Here is an 18,307-nt window from a genome sequence, read left to right as displayed (position 1 = left end):
TATTGCCTCCTATGTGGCTTCCTTCTCAGCAACCCATGAACTGGGTTTATTTCATCCTAAAGACTTCGAACAGAGAGAGTTTTTAAAAGGAAAAAAAGCCTGTAGCTTCTAAATTATCCCGATGCTGTTTGCCTTGTTACTCTGTTCGAAAATGCATTCCGCTATCACTTCGAATCTTGCAGAATGAAAGGAATTGAAAGCATCTGAATAGGAGGCTCTCCACAGCTGAGATTCTGTTACATGTTCCCAGGCTCCCTTGATCATTCTCTAAACAAGGAGATGTGTTTATTAGAATAGTAAACCATACACATGATGTTATGTATTGCCAAGATTATTTGAGATTCCCCAGGATAAATTCAAATGAGCTTTACAGGAATGGGTGTTTGGAGATGGAAAGAAGTGATCTATATCCAGGGAAAGAAAAAAAAATCCAGCTAAAAGTAGGCTCCCAATTAATTGACCACAGTTCATGTGCATTAAGAGCTAAACAAGTTCTTATTGCCAAAATCTACAGTAGATTTTTGTTTAAATGCATGTAATTTCTTGTTATTGGAGCAAATGTCTCCTGTGTGCAATGGAACCTTGTGCATCCAGGAAAAATCAGGGCATTTGGAGCCTACTAAATGAAGTATTCTGAAATTATAGTCCAGCAGTTTTTGTTTCCTCTGGTTATGGAATAAATAATTTTTAAAATATCTTTAGGAGCATGACTCCTTTTGCTCTTTCTAAGCATGATTTAGGATTGCTGGGAGATAGTTTACTTCATTGAAGATACTAATTTAATAAAGAAATGCAGATGTTTTCCCTTTTTTTCCTTTATAATTATCTTTAGAAGATATGAAAGGCCAAATTTACAGAGATACTGATCTAAGAGTTAACTAATGTAAAGATTATGAAATGACATTATTGCTTATTGTAGTGGTAAGTGGTATTTATTACAGAAGATTTATTAAAAAAGGATATTAAAATCTGAAAAATGAAGCAAGCACAAAAAAATGAATTAGTGTATGTGTAGACATTTGCTAATAGAAAAAGATAAAGTTCTAAAACTGTTGGGAAATTTAAAATGGTGATTGCATGATAAGTCAAATATACAAACTGTACCTGGAGACTTGAGTCCCATTTTTTATTTGGATTTTAAATGATGGGTAAGTCAAGTATTTAGATGAAGGAAAAATATTGCTGTGAACGGTGATTTGTTTAAATGTGAGGGCCAAATGCCAGGTTGGTGTATCCCATCCTCAGGAGCTGAGCTCCTCCTTTATCACTTTTCCACATCTCTCAACTTTGGAATTTCAGGCTCATGTGTTGCTTTTACATTTAATCTCCATCTAAGGGAGGATCCAGACATCTCTGTTGCTTTTATAACTCAGCTGAGCCAAACATTAAATCTCCAGTTCAGATGTTTGTTCAAGCTTATTGTGTGTGGGGACAATTGCAACTCTTAGACATTCACTTGCAGGACAATCCTACAACAGCTTCAGGTTTTTCTGAAGAGGCCTCTAAATTGTAGATGATGCCAGAAAGAGAAACACTGTTCTCTGCCAAACATCCAGAATTGTCCTGGAGAAGAGATAGAGACAAAGAAAACAATGGTACTAATAATTTATTCTTCATGATAAAATGTTGGTCCAAGGCTGATCAGTAAATCTGAGCAGTTTGCAGGCTCACACTGACCCATTAAATCTTGATCTGTGTGCCGTTCTCTTGACTTGGATGAAGGCAACCCCTGCAGGAATTCCATTTTTGTGAAGATCAGGAAGATCTAGTTACTTAAGCAGGAAGAACCAGGCTCTGCAAATTAAGGTTTTGGGAGAGGTCTGAGTGCACAGCATCAGACTGTGACAGGATTGAGCAGGAGGAATAATGGAAAACCACCACTAAATTACAACCAAAATACAGGTAAAACAAACACATCAGGAAACAGTGAAAACAAGTATTACTAAATATATATTTTTTCTAATGAAATAAAGGAAATCCTGTTCATCTCTGATTTTCATGAAAAATCAAGTTAGTCCCAGCTATTTCTTTGTACATCTCAGAAATGTATTAGTAGAATGGTTGATGTTTTGGAGATTGGTTTGTGTTGTCTTGCATAAAGTTGGTGGAAATTTGAAAGCACTGCACAAATACTGCTGATATTGGGGGGTGGAGGAGGGGGTGAAACTAGAAAGGTGAGTGTAAAAATGTTCCACCACAAGGTCTTCTAATGACCTTTATTGAGGTATCCCAAAGGTAGCAGAAGAAGACATTATTAAAGCATCTACCAGAGGTGCTGGATTGCTCTAAAAGCAGTGGGATGCATCCATCCCCATCATCCCCAAGGAGCTGCAGAGCATTCAAAGCACACAACCAGGTGAAGCTGCCATTGCATAAATACAGTTTTGCATGAAGTACCAAATGTTGACTACATTAGGGACAATAATATTTGCAGTCCTAATCCTGAGTGAAAACCTTTTTCCCCATTAGGTACCCCCATAAATAGTGCATGGCACTGGCTCTTGACTGTCATAAGCTATGTGTCAAATTGTCAGATGTGCTTCTAAAACATCCCCTGCTTCATCCTCAACATGGAAATAGGAGTTTATTTGGGCATTGCTTGTCATATGCTGAGATTTGGTTATTTATTTATCTATTTTCAGATAATTCCACAGATTTTTCATCAGCTTTGATGTAAAATTCTTTTTTTTAATCCTGAAGTTTTTCTTTCTCAGACAGCCTGTCAGAACTATCTGCATTCCAAGACATTGTCATGAAGATTTTTCTGTATTAAATTAAACAGCTTTCTACCAATTGATTCTACTTTCAGTTCCTCAAAGACATTCCTGTTGTGCTAAGTATTCAGTTTTGAGTTAAGGATTTTTAAATATTGAAGATTTACACACACTATTTTCTGAGAGGAAAATTATACAGTAAATTATGTAGTGTCCACTATGGTACATTATAAGTAGGCCCTCAGAAAATGACTTGTACTTACATAAGATACAGGGGCTACAGCATATTTATTAAGACTCTTCAACTCTGTATGAAACTGGAGCAGTCAGAAGTAATGGTGTCTGCTGAAAGATTCTTTATCATATGAATTTACTTTTAGTCATCTATTATTTATTTCAGCTATTTTATATGCCATTATAATAAATATTATGACAGAGAAAGCTTTTATGCTTCAACTTATTGTACTGCTCTTCACTTCCTTGCAATCCTTCAGGAAAATGTAGCTATGCTTTACCTATATTTAACGTAAATCATCACTTACATTTGAATGAAAAATTCACTATGAAAAAAGGCTCCTTCTTCAATACCAAGACACAAATGCACAATCATGTTTACTGCCAAACTACTCCACCATGCAGTGTTCATTTTTAAACAATTTTTGAGCTGTAAAGTGAATGCATTGCATATAGTGAAATAGCTGGCTTTCTTGGGGTTTTCACTTTTGTGTTACTTTCTGGCTCAATAAGCATTTTTCTAGCACGAGTGCAAAGTATAGCAAATTGCGCTTAAGCATTTTTAATATTTTTGCTCCATATAGGGAGCAGCTTACATACAAAACCGAATAAGCTGTTTTCTGGGGTTGTGTAGAGTAATGAAAATATTACCTGGAAATATTGATGAACTGGGTGTGAAACATGAAATACAAGATAATTTTTTTATTTGCACTTTTCAAGATGTTATTGTGTTGGGTTTAGAATAAGACTTGTTCGGAACTGGAGGTTGATTTGCCTTTGGCTGTTTCTTCAAAGGCACCACGTTGATGCCTGGACACTGTTAGGCTTGGACTGCTCATTGGCCTCCATGAAATACAAATACCCTCATCCCAGACTCAAAACTCTCAGCTGGTGCTGGCTGACCTGCATTTCACAGGGTCCAGCAGGCAGCAGAAGTGTGCCCACCCTTTGTGCCTGTTCTCCTCTTTGCAGAGCTGGTCTGGCTCTGGTCCTGAAGGTGGATTTGGATGCAGGTGGGACATTTGTCCTGGGTACCTGCAGCAAGGACAGCAGTTCATTTTGCACAGCCTTTCAATGGCACCACATAGTTATGATCCTGTGGTTTAGAACAGAGCTCTTCAAATTATTCTATACTCATTTCATTATCTACTTTCTCCTTAAATGATGTAATTGAAAATAAAGTAGTAGAGGGAACATTAATACCTTTTGTCAATTTAATTTTCGAAATTCTGGAGTTTCCTGCCTTACTGTATTGATTTGATGATGGCAGTTTAAAGACTGTCTCCTGTATTTGGGAAGGTGGCAAGTCTCATTTAAGGTTTCACGACATAAAAGGAGGCATAATTCAGTACTGAAAACATGTGAAGTGGTGAGAGACATCAGCATAATACAATTATGACACAATAGATCAGGATTTGCAGCATACCAATAACGATCAGTTCTGACTGCGGAGAACAATTACAGTTAAGATGCCTTTTAGCAAAAATGATTTTTAGTTCTATTTTTTAAAAAAAACCCTCTGCTCTTTTATACGTATCACAATATGTGACACCTAGGCTTCTAGGGAAAGAGGGAAAACATTATAACAGAGGTAATTCTGAGCTACTGTATGAAAACAAACATAAAACCTTCTACTTGTCATTGAATGGAGATATTCTTACCTTATTAAGAACATACTTTGCAAGTATATTGCCTTATTCATCATTTTTCTGAAAAAGGTATTGTGATATAACTAACAGTGGGAAAATTTGGAATAAAAATGAATTGATACTGAGGGTTTAGCATTTCATAGTCTCAGACTGTAGTAGGAATTGGTGGTCTACAGAAATCCTCTGTGGGGTGACAGGTGCTGGATTCTCAGTTGATGGGAGAATCTGAAACAAAAAAGTTGGGGAACTTGCCTAAGCTCATGTACATTAAACTGATTTCTTCCCCAGTTGTGCTTGGAGAAGACACTCACACTTGGCTTCCTGAGTGCCTTCAGAAGCTGAGGTGTCAGGTTCTGAGTGCTTTGGATGTCCCATGCTCCAGTTCTTCCTGTGAGGAAAACAGAGTAAATGTGTGTCTGTGCTCAGTATGTGCCATCTGTACATATGAAGGAAATACAGGCTGCAACCATCAAGGTTTTAAACAGCAAAAGCAGGGAGAAAGTGGAAAAAAATATTATTGTTTTTAAATCATAATCATACAGACTCAGTAGCAGAAGCCTATTGTGTGACACCAAGAGGAAAAGCCTGAGTGATATCATGTGGACTTGAATCCTTGTCCCAAGAGGACAGTAGACCACACAGCTTGTGGTCTAGTCTGTTGAACTACTTGATCATTATGTTTTTTGACCCCCTTTTGTCCCTGTATTTGTAGCATTCTTGTCCTTTTACCCTTGGGAGAGCCAGGAGAATGTTTCAACGGAGGAAAGCAGAGGCCAAGTAAACCCAAGTATGCACACCACTTCTGGAGTGAGTAAACAGCTTTGAACTGCACAGCTGAAGAGAAATTGTTCTGGAGTTCTATTGCATAATACAAGGCAGCATCATCTTTCTCAAGTCTCTGACCATCAAACAGAAGAAAATACTTACCCAGTGGGGCAAAATGAATCCCAGAATGATGTGCATCTTGTAGGGGTAAAAAAACCCTCTTTGTAGCAAAGTTTGGTGTAGTATTTTCAACTCCAGCAATTGATACTTCCTATGGAGACTGAACCTGTTAGAATTTTAGTTGTGTTTGTTTTGCTGTCCTGATAAATCTGGCTGGAATGGGACAAGAGGAATGGGAGTGATACTCTGTTTGAACCAAACCTGTAAGGTAGTTGTAGCAGGCAGAACGTGTACTAGCAAAATAGAAAACAGATGTAGGGAGAAAAGTGCCAGATGTAATGAAATAGGGAGATCAGACGGATCACTTGGGCTTGGTAGACAATGGGAGACTCTTCCTGGCTTCCTTCTGTGCTGACTTGTGTGCTGCTGTCCTTTCATTCCTCCAGCAATGCTCATGGTATAACCAGCAGATCCCTGGGATTACAAGGCTACTTGGTACTGTGATGACTTTAGTATTGTGATGAAAATAGGCTTTTGGTTCATTTTGTTATGAGATTTGGAGTTTTAAAATACCTGAAAACAGGGGTCTTAAAGCTGAAAGTTGTGTCCTCTCCTAGGTGAATAGTTGGCTTTAGGTATATACAGAATTTCTTTTGAAGACACAGAATCACAGAATGGTTTGAGTTGGTCCTTAAAGCCCATCTTGTTCCAACCCCCTGGATACCTTCCACTATCCCAGGTCTCTCCAAGCCCCATCCAACCTGGCCTTGGACAATTCCAGGGATGGGGAGTCCACAGCTTCTCTGGTCAGCCTGTGCCAGGGCCTTCCCACACTCACAAGGAAACGCATTTATGATATGCGCTGGTAAACTCTTATTGTATAAAGCACTGTGTAAACTGATCTGTTATTTTCTGTAGTCATTTTATGCTGTCTTTTATATCACCTACTATGAAAAATGGATTTTTTTTTGATAAATATGTGTAAATCTCAAGTTATCTCAAGTTTATAGAGAATTTAATTATTTTTTTCCTGTAAAAATAGCATGTATCAGGAATAGCACTCACTCTACTTTTTATTTCATGAGTTACATAAGATTCACCATCAAAATCAAAGCAGAAGGATACCTATTAACCTTAACACTGCCTTGAGTCGATTCATTGCATTAAATAAAGCTGTGCATTGTACAGTGTATTTTTTTAGCAGAGTCACCAAATCACAAATGCAACTTTTGGCACTAAATGTTGTGCTTGTCCATCCCTTTTGATGATTTGTATTCACTCTGGGGTTGTAATGTTAAACAAGGGAATCAGAAAAGTTTCATAGCACATTTACTGTAACATGATACTGTGAACTGAACTTGCTGTTATTTATCTTTTTTAATATTTTCTCTTGTTCCAGCATAAAGCCAAAGTAGAGGCAATGACCTTAGACCTTGCTTCTCTTCAGAGTGTGCAGCACTTTGCTGAAGCATTCAAATCCAAGAATCTGTAAGTACTCAGAAAATTAGATGTAATAATTTCTTGTTATTTTAATGTCTCTATCAGCTGAGTGCAGTTGGCAGAATCACCATAGTTGGATGGATCACCAACTGCAGTTAGTGAATAATCTTTTCATGGGAATTTTTTTCAATGTAAATTAAAGATCATTTGTTTTCATACAAAAAAACCCACAAAACAACAACAACAACAACAACAGCAACAAACCCCCACAAAAACAAACAAACAAAAACCCCAGATCTCCTATCATCTGATGTGTAGCCCCGCTTTTAAAGGGGTTTTTTACCCTCTAGCTGTTGAAAAAGAGCAAAACTGAATTGCATAAAAACAGCTCAGGCAACTTTTAACAGTTTTGCTGTAGTTTGGAAGACCAAGGGATGGATAGGGATGAATAATTAGTGCACTGCTTGTCTTACTTTGTTTTCTGACCTGCTCTCTCTCATTTTCATTTTTAAAGCTTTAAAAAATATAGCCCTATGAGCCAGACAGCTCCATTTTCCAGACCTGTATGTGAAGTAGTTCATAATTAAAAAAGAAAAAGAAAAAGTGGAGAGGTTGTGATAATGACATCACTTAACAATAGACAAATTTGTATGGAGATAACTGGGTTAGATTCCAAATGGTTTGTTTAATTTAGCTTGAACAGAGCAATGAATGTCTGAATTGAAGAAATTATTTGAAAGCTTTTAAGTTCCAAGTCTTGACAATAAATTCCACACTTTGTGCTTTTATCCACAATTTGACCCATTGATTGTTGTGCACATTCAAACTTAGCTATTTTCTACAAATATTTCTGAAACTGATATGCATTTTACTGTTCTTCTCAAGAGAATATGACCTCTTAGACAGCTTTGAAAATACATTGTCGTAGAGAAGATATATAACAAAGAGTGTTTTTTTCACTTTTGGAACACTGCCAAAGCTAAATCTCACATGGATAGACAGATGACATTTTAGTACTTATAGGTCTTTTAGATTCAAAGAACTGTCAAAACTTACTTCTAACAAAGTTTCTTTACTGCCAAAATCCTTAGTATCAATATTTTTTTATCATGTCATCTTCATATATTAAAATTTCTTGAAAGACAAATCCTTGCAGTATTGCTGCTTTAATACTAACTTGGTTTTGTGCTGTGAGAGCAGAAAGTGTTTTAATTTAGAATCTTCATGCTTTTAATATGCTACATTTCCTTGAATGTATGGTGCAGTGGAAAGTCAAAACCACCCTTCTTCCAAATGCAGCTCTTAATCTGATTTGTGTGTTGTAGCTCATACCATGGTTGTCCAAGCTAGTCCATTAGGTAGGCATGTTTATAAATCCTTGGAAGTGAAGAGGCCAGGTCACAATTTTTGCCAGAGAACGTAGGAAATGAGGAGATCTAGAATCAGTAAAACCTGTTTTGTTTTTGTTGGCATATGCCGTTCTACCAGTGCAGGTCTGTTAAGCTACATTGTCAGTGATGGACAAGCTTTACTAATGTTTCACTCTCATTTTATTTGGAAAAACATTTAGTAATAGGCAGCACCTAAAGCCTCTGCCTTGCCTTCGGGCCTTAAATGTGTGCTCAGATGTGCCTGTGTCTGGCAGGACTCAATCCGAGCACTATCTGAAAGTCTATGTTCTGTATCTGTTGTGAGACTTGTGGGGTTTTGACCAAAATGAATTTCCAGTTATGTTTTGTTTAAAGTCTGGGGCTGGATGGAAACCAGACCCCACACACTGCCTGCAGCGCTGGATCTTTTATCTGATGCAGATACAGAGGTGTCACCTTGCAATCGTCTGCACTGGCAGGAGGGTGGACTGGAAGACCTACCAGGTCTTTCTGGCCTCTGATTTTTTTGTGATTTAACTATGTCTGGGTAAGTTTGGAAAAGCAATTATGTGGCAGAGGCATCTCACTGCTGCAGTGGTGGGCCGATGTGTTTTCCAGCTCTAATGAACACTAACGACCTTTGTCTGTCTCCTCGTTTGTTCGTTTTGCCGCAGCATCCAGAGGCTTTTGTCACCTGGGGGATTCCTTTGCACCAGTGGCTTTATGAGCGATTGCAAGGAATCTTACGGGCTCCAGTGACAGACTGAGCCTTGTTCTTTATGCTTGGGCCAGTCTTGTCAGTTGGCAGCCAAAATTTCTGCAAAGGGGTCGATATCCCTGTAGGAGAAGCGCATTGTGCCAGAGTCCCCCCAGTTCCCATGAGGGACCTGTCACTCCTGTTAATGAGCGTAGGAAATACGTTAAGAAAAGAGGATTTCCTTTCTCTTTTGGATTTCTCAACAATAAAGCAGGTGGGAAAAGCAAATAAAGTGGTGGTTTTGGTGTGGTTTTTTTTTGTGTTTTTGTTTCTTTTTTTTCCCAGCAAAACTATCATTTGAGTTCTGAGCTGTATAGGTCTTGGTTTCTGGGAAAAACTGCAATACTTCTGAAATGTCAAGGAGAAATTTTGTATGAGCACGCACATTTTAATAAAGACTTGTATTTTATTTCTCGCAGCATTTAATGTGAAGAGGCCTTTAGTATTCAATGGTGAAGATCTTAAACTTCTCTGTGCAAGTAGTGATATTCTCTGTTTAGTTTCTCCAGTCCACTGTTGGTTTCTGGAACACTGGTGTTTCCCAGAACCTGCTGGTCTTGGTGACACATGACCTAATAACTGAAAATTTATAAAATAGATAATAGATAGGCATGCCTTCAGAAATTCTGCTTTTCTGGCACACTTTGTGGCTCTAGGTGTTATTTTTTGTCAGCAGATGTAAGGGTGTGCTCATAGTCATATCACAACCTGGGATCCTGTTCTTTCCTGCTTGATAGCAGATGGAAAATAGTCTTAAAGAACAGATCTCCTGGATGAGAAAACTAAAATGGAACAACTCCAGAAAAAGGATCCCTAAATTTTATTGAGTTAAAACCTCTTGCAGCTGGGGAAGCTGGGGGTGTTTTTGTTGCAGAGAGCAGAGGGGAAATTGCTGAAACTGTGAATCTCTTGCTTTAATCAAATAAGTTGTACAGAAAAAAAAAATCTTTTTGGATGTGCTTGGGAATCTGAGAGATTGCGGAAACTACATGAAGAATGAAGAAATGTCATCCTCTGCTCAGCAGGAATTTAACGGGGCTGGTTGCATACAGAAAACAAATGATTCAACAGAGGGAGTCTTGAGAAAAACATAAATAATAAACGGGAGGAAAGAGTTACTCTGAAAAGAAATATTTAATATGAATTGGAATAGTACTTTAAAGCTAAGAAGCCTTCCTTGTTTGAAAGTAAAAGTCAGATGATTCATCTATATTATATTACTTTTGAGATTTGGTAGAAATCTTTTATTCCTATATGGATTTGTTAGGTGTTGCAGACTTGTCCACAGATAAAATCTGAGCTCTGAATATATAAACACTGGTAAATTATGCTGCATTCCTATAAATATATTCTAGAAAATCCTTCATCCTCTCAGAAAAAAAGGACTTTTTTTGTTTGCATTATCTATACTCTTGAGTTGATACAGCTGTTTCTCTTTTTGAGACTTCTTTATCCATGCAGTTTCAAATAAAGCTTTGGGCAGAAGGGTTTTGCAGATTATTTTAGATCCTGCAGTTCTGTGATTGCAGCAGTCAAACTTCCTCTAGGAGCAGGACAGTGCCCTCCAGTTTTTTCTGCTCTCACAGTTAGCAGGATTCTGTGGGCAAAATAAGATAAAAACCTAAATTAGTTGGATTGCCCAAAGTCAGCTTTGGGAGAAGACAGAATAGAACAATATTGCTGTTTAACATTTGTGTTAGCATTGTAGCTCGACCTGAACACAGTGTGACTAACACATAAAATGGATGTCCAATAAAAAATAGTGCTCAAGGATTTCTAGCACAAAGTTTTTCAGCGAAAGCCAGCTGTCTTTTAGTATTTAGTATTTCTGGCTTTTCTGCAGATACATTCCCCACTGGATATTTCCACCAGGAGTGAATGAACTCCATCTTCCTTCCTTGTGAAGATAGTGCTAACATTGGGATGGGAATGGGAAAAGAGATCTCAGTGCACCTCAGTGGCTGAATTTGTTCAAGCTGTTTCTTTTAAATGTATCAAGTCTTTCCCCTCTGGTTTCCAGCTCAGGCAGTCCATTGTATGCCTCTGTTACGGAAAGTCAAAGAAAATGATCTGTTTATAGTAATGTTCTGGGCTAAGATGGATTTGGCATGAGCTGATTTTTGTGCAGCTGGCAGAGGCCGACCGACCAATCTTTCATATTAGTGTTTTGGAGCTAAGAAACACTGAATTGAATCTGCTATTCATTGAGTGGGCACGACGGGAGGAATTATGGTTGGTATTAATCCCCCTTACAGACAAAAATGACAGTTGTGTGATTGTACAGAACATAGCACTGAAATTCAGTCAGGGTCAGTGTTGGATAGTTCAGGGTCTGTAGGATTGGTGTTTGCTGTAGGAGTGATGTGGCACCTTGGTTTCTGTTTCTCAGTTTGATCATCCCATACTTGACTGAAACCTGCTACTTAAACTGGGGGACAGTTTCAGTTCTAAAAGCTTCAAGACAGACCCTGTTGTCAATATTTACAGCCATGGTGTCATGGCATCTGCCCAGTCCTCGTAACAACGCTTCCATGATCAAAACAGCAGGAGTGAGCAGTGAAGTTATAGATGAAATTCTACGTGCATTTGTAGTTTTCAGTGGTGCATGGTGCCACTTGGTTTGAATTAAAGTTATCTTCTGCCAAACAGTAAGGCTTTAATTTAATGTTCTCAGTGTTTGAGGGAAAAAAGCTGAAATCATCCTGAAAAATCTTGAATTACTCCAAAGGTATGAAACAATGTTTGCCAATAGCTACTGCTTGGAATTTTTCTGAATTGGTAGGAGCAATTCACAATTATGCAGGACTTCCAGATGTAGATCTTCACTGAAGTTACTTTCCTATACTTTAAAGCAGGATTTTTCTTTTTTTTTTTTTTAATATTTTTGTGGTAAGAATTGGCATATGCTAACAGTTTATTCACTAATGATGTGTGTAGAAATATGGAAAAGACAGCAGTTATGAATTATGGTTCTCCATTTGGAAGTTTAGTCTCTTCTTATTTTCCTAACCAGACCCAAAATGGAGTGGGCCAGGTTTTCAGCTGGCTTCCTTAGCTGAGGCCCCAAACGCTGTAACTGCATTCATTTTTCATGCTGCAGGCAGAAGTGTGCTGAAACCTTGCAGGTGCAATTAAAATTTTGGAGCCTGATGAAAAGTCAAGCCAGAATATGATTTTTCTGCCTTTCCATATATTATAACTGACATTTTGCAGATGTGTTATTTTTAATTCCAACCGAATGACAATTAAATTGTAGATACTGTGTGATAAATTCTATGCATACTTGAGAATGCATATGTAGAAATAGGATCTGCTTAGCAAGTTGTTACAAATATTAGTTAAAAGATCTGGAAAAAGTGAATCTATGATTCAGATGAATTATCAGTGATGCCATTCTGCCAATATGTTTAATGGTTCTGCATCTCCATCAGAGATGATTGTTGCCACTGCTTATTGTCTTTCCAAACCTGAACATATTTTACATCAGTCTGTTAACTCTTTGCCATTGATAGAATTATTTTTTGTGAATTAAAACTAGTGACAGTGGAGATTTTACATTTGTCTTCTCAGCTTAGAGTACAGTTGGCATCCTGGCAGTGACACCGAGGCACAAACTTCTGGACAACATTGTGCATTTTGGGATATCAAAAAAATACCCACATTGAATTAAGACACATGCATAGTTCAGAAGTTACTGTTGCAGCACATATCTTAAATTTAAATAAGATCAAAGGCTGACTACATTTGAAACGTACATAATAATATTAGGGTAAAACTTTTTTTTTCTCTTTGTGGTGATGCTGTGCCTTATTAAAGCCTAGGGATTGGTTTTCTGCATAAATAGTTTTTCTTTTTCTTCTTTCTTCTGTTCTTAAGCTCTCATACACAATTACTCCTTTGCGGTAGCATGTGTCAAGTCGTGTGGATCCAAAAACTATTTCCAGTATTTTAGAAATAATAAATTAAAAATCTCAGAAGCTTTAGCCCTTCACCCTTTTCCTGGAGGCAGATGTTTTCATCAGATCACCTTTCCTGTCATCTGCTCTATCATGGAAATACCTTTTGCCTCAGAATATATATATATATATATATATATATATATATATATTTTAAAGTAAAGTCCATATTACTTCACCATAACTTTACATACAGTTACATCTATGAAAATGATGAAGTGTTTTTACATGTTACTAACAAAAAGATTTTGTTTGGTGTTTGTTACATGGCTTTATGACTATAACTGTGCTGTCTAAAGTTTCCAAACCTGCCACTTGTCTTTGGACACTTCGCACTCACTTCACTCCACCCTAACAAAGAAACCTTGAAAACCCTCCAGGGACTTTCTGCTCAGCACCCTGGTTGCTCTGGTGCCCATTTTTGGCCATGTCTGTGCCTAAATCTAGGGTGAGTCTGAGGTGGCTTGGGGCTCAGTCTTCTTAAAAAAATTCCACAAGATGCACCAGCTGTGAAAGCTGTTTTGAGCATCTAAATAAGTAAAATATGTATGATTAATGTGACTAATAACTGATTAAAACATATTCTGTCACAAATATACCAAGGATTTTTGAGCACTATGGCTTAATGAGTTTTGAGAAGGTCTGTGCATTTAATTGATGTTGCCTTCTAAAAATTCTGAATTATGAGGCCAGAGTATTTAATTACATATACATTAAAATATATTTAGTCTATTTAGTTAAATGCTTTCTAGGGGAGATAATTAAAACACAGAAGGCAGAGTCTTCTGGCACTTGGGTAGGGGAAGCCTCACTGCTGGCCTGAGACTGGCCACGGATCTTAGAATCCAAAAATTTGTGTAATAGACTGAAAAGGTTGTATTTCTTTATTAGCTGATCCCCAAAATCCCAGAGGATGTCAAAGTACATTAATTTCCACCACTGCATAGAATCTTTCAGGTCTGAATGGCAGCACACAGCTGCTGGAGGAGCTTTCTGAATTCTGTTACAGCTCTATAATCTCTGAGCAAAACAGTGAAGAGTCATTGGCAAGTGAAATGCTCAAAACTCATGAGGTCTTTTACTCTTTGAATGATCAATCGTGATCCCAAAAACATTTTCCAAGGATTTAGCCTGTTTTCAGTTGAAAATTGAAAAATGAATACAAATTCATATTACAAATATGTAATAAAAGTAGTAATTAACCTTTTTTTTTGGTGAGTTGTAGCTTTCTTTTTCTAACAAGCCCTTGTGTGCAGACAAAATTTGTATATTTAGAGTACGTGCAGAAACAAATAATTCCATGGTTATTACAGAAATGAAGATTTCTTTAGGTCTGGCTTTAGCTTGTTTGTGACTGCATGTGAATGTGTGTGAATAATGATTTGCTGCCAGAGTTTGAAAAAGATGCACCACTTTGAGGCAGCAAGTCCTTAGATGGGCTGCTGAATGAAAATTACCAGATTCTGGATATATTCATTGCTGCTGTCTCTTATTAATTTCTGAAGGTGCAGGTTGATGTGGGGTTATTTTAGTAGCTGTCCCCTCACCGTATATGTAAGAAAAAACAATAAAGGGAAAACCATGACTAATGGATGTTTTCTGTTTAGTTCCAAATCAGTTGAGACCTCTGTTCCTTCTCCAAACATTTATGAAATTGTGCACTGAAGATTCTAGAGAGGTAATGAATCATGATTGAGGGATGGCTGACCTGTATGGCAGGATGCAGATGATGTATTAGGAAGGCACAGGAGCAGCTGCTCGCAGTAATTCCCGTGTATGTGTTACGAAGGAAGAATCAGAACAGTTTCAGTCCACTCCCATTAATCTCTTCGAAGTGGGGCAAAAGTATTTGCTGATCAAGAGTGTCAAACCCTGCAAAGAAATCCAGTAGGATGAATTGCAGAGAATTTTTCTTGCTTCTAGCAGGAGCTCATCCATCAGGACTCTAAGTCCTGTGTTAGAGGCTTGCCTTAAAATGAAGCCTGTCTGACAAGGTTCCACATTTCTGTCAGCAGGCAGTTGGCAATAAGGGTATTGCTGCCGACCTTTTAGCCAATATTTTTAGAAAAAGAGAAGTTAGACATTAAACATTGGTTTCCAAAATTCATTAAGCAGTGTTTTTTTGTTATTGTTGTTTTTGTTTTTGTTTTTCTTCTACATTGAAGAAGTAAACAGTGAAATATTTTTGTGTCAGTATTAGATTATACATGTTCCTGAGTTTTCCTCTTGCTGTCTGAACCTGGACTTAGTGATTTTTTTGTTGTTCAGTTTCTTGTCAGTACAGCTTGAAAAACTGAGGGGGGTTTCTGGAGATGGTTGTTTAATTCACCCATTTTCTGGAGAGCCATAAGCTTTGCTTGCCTGTTGGATATTCCCTTTGTGAATCTAGGCATTCCCTCATGGAGAGAAGTACAACTTTCTAACTTTCAGAGAAAGCAACCTGGGTGTTCAGAGTTATGGGGTGGAAAAGTTTGGTGGGCTGTGACTTTGCTTCTTTGTGGAAGAGAAGTCACAGCTCTGCTGTCTTTACTGGCCGTGACAGAGGTCTACAGTTGCTTATGGGACTTTGGGAATATGGTGAGGCCTTTTCTGTTGAATTTCTGTGTAATTCCAAACAGTGTGAACTTTTCAAATCGCTTGAGAAGTGCCCCAGATGGTGTGACATTCTGCTTCATGGGAAGATTTGAAAGTATTCCCTTTGCATACTCTCTGGTTAACTATTTCATTACGTTTGAAATGGGAGAACACGAAAGCCAAGGACTCTGTTGACATTTTGGTGGTGTTTGTTTAACCTCCTAGTGCACAGGCTACATTTGTTGAAAAATATTATTCTTACCTTTGCAAATCATCAGTAATTAATTCCCTTGGAAATATCTGCTGCTGCACACAGCCAGCTTGGGAGGCTGCTGACAGATCACAGTTTTACATCAGGTGCTAACAAATTGATTATTAAATTTCATAAGTAACTGATTTATAGCAACAATTTAATTTCTGTATCTCTCTAATGTATTCTCTTACTGTATTTTCAAATGGTGCAGAGGAGTTGGATTGCTTAGTTGCTTCTAATGGTGAATTGTGCACAGCATGTGAGATCTGAATTCCTTCCCCAGTGCAAAGGTTAGTAAAGTATCAGCGGCTTCGTGAAGTGCACAGAATATAAGCTGCATTTCAGCTCAGGTATTCACATTTAAGACTGTCCTGCTTATTCTACATGCTTTTTAACTTTCACTAAATTGTAGGTACACTTTACCAGCGCAGGGAGGGTTTTCTGGGGCTGCTGTGCACCTTGCATTTGGAGCAGTGTGTTCCTGAGTCTCGAGCAGCAGTGACTACCTGATGTAACAGAGCAGAGCCGTTCAGGTCCCAGTGCCCACCTAAAGGGCACTGGTGGCCCCCGTTCTCTCCCTTGGTGGGATGTGAGTCACTGCTTGGAGACATTTTAAGGAGACATAGAGGCAAATTTTCACAACAATCTGCAGGGTCTTAGCAGTGGAGTTTCCAAAAATATCTGATGGGTGGGTGTCATGGTTGGAGGGAGCACTTGGTCATATCAATACCAGGAGTAAACACCATGGAAAATTTCCTTGCTGACATGCTTTGTTGGCATTATCTGTGCCTTTGATGCAGAATTACAAACTTTTAAACCGAGGGGGGATTTTTTTTTTTTTCCTTGGGCTCAGGAGGAAGCCTCATGCAGATCCCAGCAATGTTTTTAATGAACTTGTGAAATCAAGGTCATAGTTCTGCTATCACTTGGAAATGCTCCTGTCATAAAGCAAAGCTGCAGTGCCAGATGTGTGGCGTGAATTGCCACGTATCTTAAAAATTTTGTCTCTGCATAATGATACGTTCAGTGACACAGAGCTGTGCACCATTGAGATTAGAATCTGTCATCTGTGGCTGAAATTCATAACTGCACAGTGGCTGTTACCCAGGTAATCTCATTCATTTCCTGGTGTGCAAATGGCCGGGTCACAAAAACTTAGATGACAATTTTCGGTAATTGGACCTTTGTTAGCAGTCTGATGAGAGACACCGAGAGCTTAATGGACGTGGATCCAAATCTGAGAGGTGGCTTTTTTCTGAGCTGAAAGGAAGCACAAGATCTCTGTCTATTCATACATCTCTTTAGGTTTCTTTTCTGTGGAGTTATCCAGGAAAAAATCTTTTTTTATTTAGCATTTAAAAAGACTAGTGCTGATTAAAAATAAAGGAATTCTAAAAGGGAATCTCATACTAACTTTTCCCTACGATAACTGTTTAAAATGTTTCTGTATTTGTTTTTCTATTTCTTCACAAGTTTTTTATAATAAAATATTACAAATAATGATAATTTTAAGTTTGGACAGGTGGAATATGTGAGTTCTTTCTGTCTGTGATTTGTTACTTCCTAGTGCACATTACAATAATCAAATACAATGAGGATCTTTTTAAAAGTGTCATATTTGTTTTGGAGGGAATGATGATATTTTTGGTATTCCTGCTGCATTCAGGTGGTGCAGCTCTCATACAGGAGGCTCTTATACCAAAAATTGCATCTGTGTTGGAGAAACTTGTTCCTTTTTTTCCCAGCAGACGTACAAATCTGTAAATTAATTCTTTCTAGAGCTTTTCATAAAGTCTCATAAGAGGTGATGAATCATCTGAAGTTCCATGCCCTCTCAAGCATCAAGCAGCTTTGTTTTCCTCTTAGCAGATGCATCTCAAAACAGGCAAAATGAACTCTGGTTTAAATAATTTTGATAAAAAGTGCCTCAAAAAATCCGTTACGTTCTGAAGAATATGATGCTGTAAAACTCAGTGAATATCCTGCCTGTGCTGTGCTGTCTGAGGCTGCAAAGATCAAAGAGCTGCTTTTTTTTTTTGCCATTTGGTTTGAACAGAATGAACTTTGCCTTTGTAAGGACAGTCCCTGTTTATCTTCAGTTTCTTTTGTGGGTGCAGTATATGTGCACAAATATTCTGTGTTCGAGTGTCACTGCCCAAAAGGCAAATCAGAAATCCAGCACTTCAGACACTGAGCCTCTCAAAGTGCACAGATGTTTCACTCTGCTTCTGGAGCTTTTGGATAAAATTTTCCAAGTTGGTGAAGGAGCAGATAATAGATTGTTAACTTCTTCTTGAAGCACACTACACTGGTAACTTCCCAATGGGTTGGAAGCAGAAATTTATTTTAATAAGAAAATACAGCCTACTCTTTATGTCCATCCTTATGCATTTCTTTCAGTATTCAGCCAAGGTGTGTTTGATTCCCCCTGAAATGTTTTTTTGAAAACTGAGCTATCAAAATCTGATGCTTTCA

The 18,307-nt window shown here is 37.9% G+C and overlaps 1 protein-coding gene across 19 annotated transcripts in view; it reads left to right on the top strand.

Moving 5' to 3' along the window:
- WWOX (WW domain containing oxidoreductase) overlaps positions 1–18,307 on the top strand; it is a 478,837-nt gene that overhangs the window by 87,344 nt on the left and 373,186 nt on the right. For all 19 annotated transcript variants that reach the window (XM_040075519.1, XM_040075531.1, XM_040075530.2 and 16 more), the window contains exon 6: positions 6,882–6,970. In XM_040075519.1, the coding sequence (XP_039931453.1) occupies positions 6,882–6,970 (89 nt within the window). The remainder of the gene's footprint in view (positions 1–6,881; positions 6,971–18,307) is intronic.

Source organism: Hirundo rustica, chromosome 11 (assembly GCF_015227805.2).
Source record: "Hirundo rustica isolate bHirRus1 chromosome 11, bHirRus1.pri.v3, whole genome shotgun sequence".
In the NCBI taxonomy this organism is placed as follows: domain Eukaryota; kingdom Metazoa; phylum Chordata; class Aves; order Passeriformes; family Hirundinidae; genus Hirundo; species Hirundo rustica.
This window is presented reverse-complemented; position numbering and strand designations above follow the sequence as displayed.